The 7174-nt window shown below is 38.0% G+C and overlaps 1 gene segment (V, D, J or C); it reads right to left on the bottom strand.

Annotated features, from left to right (window-relative positions):
* Window positions 1-3101: 3101 nt before the first annotated feature.
* On the bottom strand, window positions 3102-3913 carry LOC103258438. The segment is given in 2 exon segments: window positions 3102-3433; window positions 3838-3913. Coding segments are annotated over 2 exon segments (381 nt in total).
* Window positions 3914-7174: the final 3261 nt, after the last annotated feature.

Raw genomic sequence — 7174 nt, 5'->3', positions numbered from 1 at the left:
CTGGAATCATGTTTCAACCAACTCACCCAAAATCCACCCAACAAAGTTCAACCACGGAACTGGGTACTGTGGGGACAACTGAGCTCTATGATGTGCTTCACATTCTGGTTTACTTCCTCTGCCCAAAGTCTTCATAGTCTTCTTTTTTACATAGTCTCTTGTATGTATCAAAATTGATTTACAAAGTATCTTGTATGTATAAAAATTCTACTGAGTGTAGCATGCATTACTATTTCCTACATTCAAGACTTGGATCTCGGTTGTATTTTAAAATGCAACATCAGAATTCAGAAAACACTATTTATTTTATTTCAATAAATTTGAATAATAATAATCAAAGACTCTTGACATTTGGCTTTTATTATTTAACAAAGTTATTGAAGTTTATCTACTAGTCAAAAACAAAAAAGCAAAAACAAACAAAAGCAAACAAATCAAAAACCAAGAATGTATATTATTTTTCTTGGCTACTCTCTTGAGAGCAGTATAATAATACCCTTTTTCTGCTCCAATGCTAGTGAGAGATAAGTGTGAAGAACTAGTGAAAATGAAAGTGAAAAAGTTTTTAAAAAACAAAGAATAAATAAATAAAGTTATCTCTCTATAAAATTAAAAAATAAAAGGACATAAAAGTGGAGAATGAGAGAAAGAATGTCTTAACATCGACTGGGCCCAAGGACTCACATCTATAATCCCAGCACTCTGGGAAGCCGAGGTGAAAGGAGAGCCTGAGCTCACTAGTTTGAGACCAGTCTGGGCAACTTGATGAGACCTCATCTCTACAATAAATTAGCTTGGCTTGGTGGTGCATACCTGTAGTTCCAGCTACTTGTAAGGCTGATTCAGAAGGATCTCCTGAACCCAGCAGGTCGAGGCTGCAGTGGCCATGAGTTTGCCACTACATTCCAGCCTGGGTGACAGAGTGACTCCAACTCACAAAAGAAAAAAGAAAAAAAAAGAATGTCTTAGCATCACCAGATATTACCCTGCTGAATACATGCGAATAACTAACAAGCCAAAAAAATACAAAAATCTATCAAGATTGTGTTGTCATGAATCAGCCTCAGTTAGGTGACTACTAAGCTGAATGAGTGTAAATGACAAATGTATGCAAGTGAGAGAGTGAGAGGACTAGGATGAACTTTCAAGACAACCTTCCCTTCATCTTGTCTTTTTCTCAGAAGGAACATGGATATCTACATTTTCCTGCAGCTTCTGCCATGCTAAGCTTGCTACAGCTGTTGAGGGCTTAAGTGTAGTATTTAAGGTATAACCAGGCACCCATTGTGCAGTTACCCTGGGTTCTCTAGCATCTTCCTCTAATTATTACAAAGATTCAAAAAACATGTCTAGTCTGATCCCCAGTGAAGAAACTAATTTGGGAAGACAGGGCAATCCAAGTAGGAAGAATTTTGTTTGGGCCTGTACCATTGTGGAGAGATATTGTAGAGCTTGTTAGTGGTCATAATCTCCAGTAATGTGAACCTTCACTCTGCTGATTTTTAGCATTGCTCATTTAGCATATCTCATTGACCCCCTGCAACTAAATCTGTCTGGGACACTAGAAAACCAGAAACCCTATAGATCTGGAGCCATGGAAACTGGCTTGACTTATGCAGGTGCCAATGAAAATAGATGTTTCTATGACTGTTTGGAGGGTCTGAGTAGACCTGCAGGCAGGCTCTCCCAAGGCCTAGAGAGTGGACTCTGGGTCATCACAACTTCCCTTCTGGATTCTGAAATATTGAGGTAAAAGTGCAAGGTTGCTTAGAAACATTTTCATCATTTCCCTTCAGTTACTTATTTAATGTTAAATAATTGTGTGTATATGTGAGTTTTATTTGCACAACAAAAAATTATAAATTTCAAAAGAAAACTTATTTTCAAGGTAGAAGGGGCCTCTAGAAGTCACTTACACCATTCTCTTTTGTCTGGGTCTTTACTAGAGCATGTGTCATTCTTCCTTCTGGCATAAGTTCTTTCACGGTTGAAACATCACATGCCTTCTCCAGGATGACAAGGCATGCACATCTAACATGTAGACAGAATTAATATTAAAAGCCCTGGGACTGACAGAGCTCACCTTCAAATCCCTTTCGATTCCTTGTCATCTTTGTGTCTTTATCAGAGACCCTGAGCATTACCAACTGCAGGAGCTGGGCAGGGAATTTTATTTTGAGAAGTTGAACTGAAGAGTCCTGATCAGTCAAAGCAAGCTCAAACTTGAACTTTTATCTCAAATTCATAAGGGATGGTCCTTCCTAGAGAACAGTATGCAAATCTCCCGGTGAGAGCAGTGTCATGGAAAGAGCCAGTGTACAATATTCCTAAATATAAAAATGTATCTTTGTGTTGAGTGTGCTAACAAACCATGACATGGCACCATACAAACAAATAAAATAAACCAGAAACCAAAACTAGCCACTTCACATTATACAGAAATACTAAGTTTTTGCTTTAGAATCTGCCACATTACACAAGCTCACAAAATTCAATCTGAAAACTCAGATTCAGGATTCCTACTAGTTTTCCTGAACTAGCTGTCACTGAGGGCAGCTTGTGCAGATTGTTCTTTGCACCATCTCCATGGAGTGGGAAGCTAAGTAGCGAAAAGGAGTAGGAGGTTGGGAAAGTTGAAAATTACCACTTTCTGAACATTGACAAATATATCCTTTTAAAATACAAAAAGAAACCCCTAGTAATCTAAAAATGCATTCAGCATGTGTTACCACAAATCTGTGTTAATTTCCTGGTTGTTATGCTATTTAAGTCTTATTGATAATTGTAAGCAAGACAGGGAGTGTAGAATGAACTTTTGTTTATCTCTCCCTTCAGTCATATCTGTATACATTGAAGGCAACTGGATCATCTTTATTTTTCTGTGTTTATGTCATACCAAGGTTGTTGAAGCTAACGGGAACAATAATGAATTTTGCCTGTCATGTAGTCGAGAAACCCAAGGGACAGGGCTCTTAGATACAACCCATTGCCCTGATTTCTCCAACATCTTCATATTGTACATACAGACATTCTGCTAAGCTGCTACTTAGGTAAAAAACACATGTGAACAGCTGGGCCACCACAAGCAGGGAGGTTTGTGTTCAGGGCTGTAACACTGTGGGAGGAGTATGTATAACTTGCATGCAGTAATAAACCCCAACATCTTCAGCCTCCACCCTGTTAATTTTCAGTGTGAAATCAGTGCCTGACCCACTGCCACTGAACCTGTCTGGGACCCCAGAGGCCCGTCTGGAAGCCAAATAGATCAGGAGCTGTGGAGTCCGGCCTGGCTTCTGCAGGAACCACTCCAAATAGTTATTTCCATTACTATGTTGGAGGCTCTGACTAGACCTGCAGGAGATGGAGGCCGGCTCTCCAGGGGTGATAGGGAGGGAGAGTGGAGTCTGTGTCATCACAACATTCACACTGTTTCCTGAAATATGAGAGAGAAGTACAAATTTATGTACAATCCTTAAGAGCAATTTAAAAAATAACTTTTTGTATTATTTATTTTAGGCAAATCAGTTTTAATAATTTTTATTCAGACCCTAATAATGCTTAATTATAAAAATGAACAGATGTTTCCAGTGCACAAAACATCCTCTAGAGATCCCCTACACCACCTCTCTCTTTCTGTGTCAACATCTTCACCAGAACACAAGTCTTTGCTTGTTCTCAAATATTCCTCACTCTCACAGTTGTAAATGTCATATCCCCCATCACTGAGGGCATAATGGGCATATCCAACACATGGACAGAACACACATGATAGGCAGTGACAACCACAGAGTTCACCCTCCCACTCCATTCTTCTTCCTCATCTCCCTCTGTCCTTACCAGGGACCCAGAGCATCAGGAGTCCCAGGAGCTGAGCGGGGAACTTCATTTTGAGAAGTAGAACTGAGGAGACCCGATCAGTGAGGAAAGGGTTAGAGCTGAGCTTTTATCTCAGACTCCCAAGGGATCATTCTCCCTACATGGGCACTATGCAAATCCACTGCTGAGTGCAGTGATGTGGAAAGAAAAAACAGGAGGCTGTAATCGAGAGGGGCTATCCTGTGAGAAAAATATCTTTTGTGCTTGAGAAAAAAAACTAATGAGGGAAAGAAAAGTAACATACTTAAACATTTTCTTCTGTTTACTACCAGTTTTTTAAACTTCCATAACACTTTCTTAGTGTAAGTTATACTTGTCATTAATATAATTTAGTTTTCATTAGTATTTGGTGATTCTTTTTTTTTTTTCATGTTTTCTGAAAAGGTCTTGGTATTTTTAATTTTCAAATTGAGATAAAACATTCACCACATAAAGGACAAAGACATAATTTTGAAATGATCAAAAGTGTATGTATATTCATTCTCTAAATAACAAATATAGATGATTTCACATTATCCAGAAGCTTTCTTCATTAAGGTCAGTGTCGCCTCTCCCAGTCTTCTAAGGGAACTGCTGCTTTGACATCATAGTAGTTTGGTTTTCATAAACTCAAATGTCAGATGAATTGAGGGAAACATTTTGTAAAGATTTCTAACTCCTTCCCTGTTTCTTTTGTGTTTTTGAGGTGTTTATTTGATTGTATAGACAAAAGTAACTCTCTGTTGTCACTTTATGTGGTTCTGAGAGATTTCTTTTTTTAATTTCTTGTAGGAAATATCTGTTAGTCATGACTTCCTTCATTTTTTAATTTTGCCTTATTTTATTTTGTCGTCTAATTTGAAAAGATAGTACTTCAGAATCAAAATTAATCTTGTATGATTCTGTATATATGTTTATTATAATATATTTTTCATAGAATTTTAAGCTACTAAAGCCTGTTGTTTAATAAAGAAGATTGGAGAAATAAATTGTGCTCACTCTAAAGTGATAAAAGCTTCCATGATGGCCATTTGCCACTGGAATGTTGGAAAAAATAAAGGAAGACTAGGAAATATTAAAACATGATGGTGTCCATCAGTGGATAAGTGTTACTGTCACAATTATTTGCAAAAATGAATACAATTATCGATCACATGGACTACTTCAAAAGTCAAGTGATGTGGTACAGAATTCACTGAGCTACTCCTAAGTGGGGAGGCTCAGATATTGTTGGTACTATGCCTGGATTCCCCCAGCTGAGACCTCATTTCCAACAATCTAAAATTCTTAGGACCCCAGTTGAAGAACATATGACTAACACTGAGCTGGTACTTATTTCTTAAAATAGTTATTTTTCCAAGTTTTTCATTTCTGATTTAAGTTGGATTTTCTTTTCATTGTTATGAAAGAAAATATATCAGAGAAGGTAGAGGGTGGAGAGTGGATATCAAAGAATGTATACGAACCATACATTGCTGAATAGAGTTGGTCTGACTTGAACTTTTGGAGAAGAATATTTAGGAAAAAATATTTAAGGACATCACAAATTTTAATAAATCAAATATTAACAACTTGGAAATTCTTAAACAGATGCCCTCAAATGACCAGGCCTCACTTTAGAAACTGGATCCTCTCTCCTGTTCTTTATTAGATAGACCCTCTCACTCACAATTCTTTGCAGTATGTATTTCTGCAGTATGTATTTCTTATTCATTTCCACAGATTTAAACACTGCATTGGGGATAATATATCATAGAGGAAACTGGTTCAGCTAACCACCCTGGATTTTGTTATTTCTCCATTTCCATAGGTGTTATGTGTCCTATGCTTATGTGGTCTGCTAGATGAATGAGCGGCAGCATGAGGTATAACAAGTATTGATTGCTGAATGAAATGGGTGATCTCTGCAAAGGAATAAAGAAGAGGTGGTAATAAAAATCAATCAATAAATCAATCTATCCATCATCATCATTTATATCTAACATTGGTCCAATCTCCAGGCCATTTTTTTCAGAGGTATACAGAGTTCTTTCTAATGTTGTGCATTTACCATCTCTTGTGATCAAGTGTGTAAGACATCCTGAGGGTTTTTTTTCTGCGAAATAAAAAGGCCACGTCAAGAATAATTGTAAATTTTTGCACATGTTTATAGATATTTTATGCCTGATATCTATGACAAATCATAATTGGTTCCCAGGTACTGTTCAAGAGTGTGGTCACATTACACAGTGATGCTTTCCTCCTTCTATCCTGTAAGACTCCTTCAGCTCCCCTAGGGTGTATTGGATGAACAGGGGTGAGGGATACACAGAAAACTGGGTTTTGTGTTCTCATTTATAGTTCGATTTTATCATCATTTTATTCAGCAATTTCATGAGGACATAGTGGAGCTGTCAAATGATTGTGGAGGGAGGGACACCCTCTTTTATCATTCCTAAACCAAATACACCGTAGATTTTTATGAAAGATTAAACCAATATTTACACAAAGGTTAAATGTGTTACTTCAAATGTGCATTGAGATTGAAGTCAGGGAGTAATGCCTTCTTTGTTCTCGATTCCACAAAAGGCAATGACACTTGCATCATTTATAGCTTGGCAAATGTCCCTAGCATATGTAACTTATCACTCAGCTATTCTTCCTCAGTACTCTCTCAATTCTTTTTTTTTTTTTTTTGAGTTGGAGTCTCACTCTGTTGCCCACACAGGAGTGCAGTGGCCGCTCCCGGCCACCGCAGCCTTGCCTGCTGGGCTCCGGCGATCCTTTCGCCTCAGCCTACCTAGTAGCCCGAATTACAGGCATGCACTACCATGCCCGGCTGATATTTTGATTTGTTGTAGAGATGAGGCCTCGCTGCCCAGGTGGGTCTCGAACCCGCGGTCTCAGGCAATCCACTCACCTCAGCCTCCCAAAGGCACGGGATTACAGGCTCAGCCACTATGCCCGGCCTCTCTCAATTCTTTCTCTGGTCCAGAAGCTTCCACATTTTATGGTTTCTAATGAATAAGCATTCCTCCTTCTTTGGATCTGCAGCCAATACTCTATAATCTGTGAAATAATAATCTATACTTAAATTAATTCACATTCACATTTTCATTGTATTGTTTGTAACAGATAACCACAGAGTCTGACCTGTCATTCCAGAGAGTTGCTCAATGCTCACATAAATTTTCTCTGATCCCTGGGTTTATTTTGGAAAAATGAAATGCAATTTCATTTTTATCCTTTTGCAAAATCTGTATTGAGTCCAAATTGTTAGCTGGGCAATGTGCTAGATACTAATTTTAAAGATGACAGAAAAGAAAGAAGGAAAGAAGAG

This window comes from Carlito syrichta, unplaced genomic scaffold, assembly GCF_000164805.1.
Source record: "Carlito syrichta isolate Samal-C Ts95f unplaced genomic scaffold, Tarsius_syrichta-2.0.1 Scaffold302197, whole genome shotgun sequence".
Taxonomy (NCBI): domain Eukaryota; kingdom Metazoa; phylum Chordata; class Mammalia; order Primates; family Tarsiidae; genus Carlito; species Carlito syrichta.
Note: the sequence above shows the minus strand (reverse complement) of the source record. Positions and strands in the feature narration are given on the sequence as shown.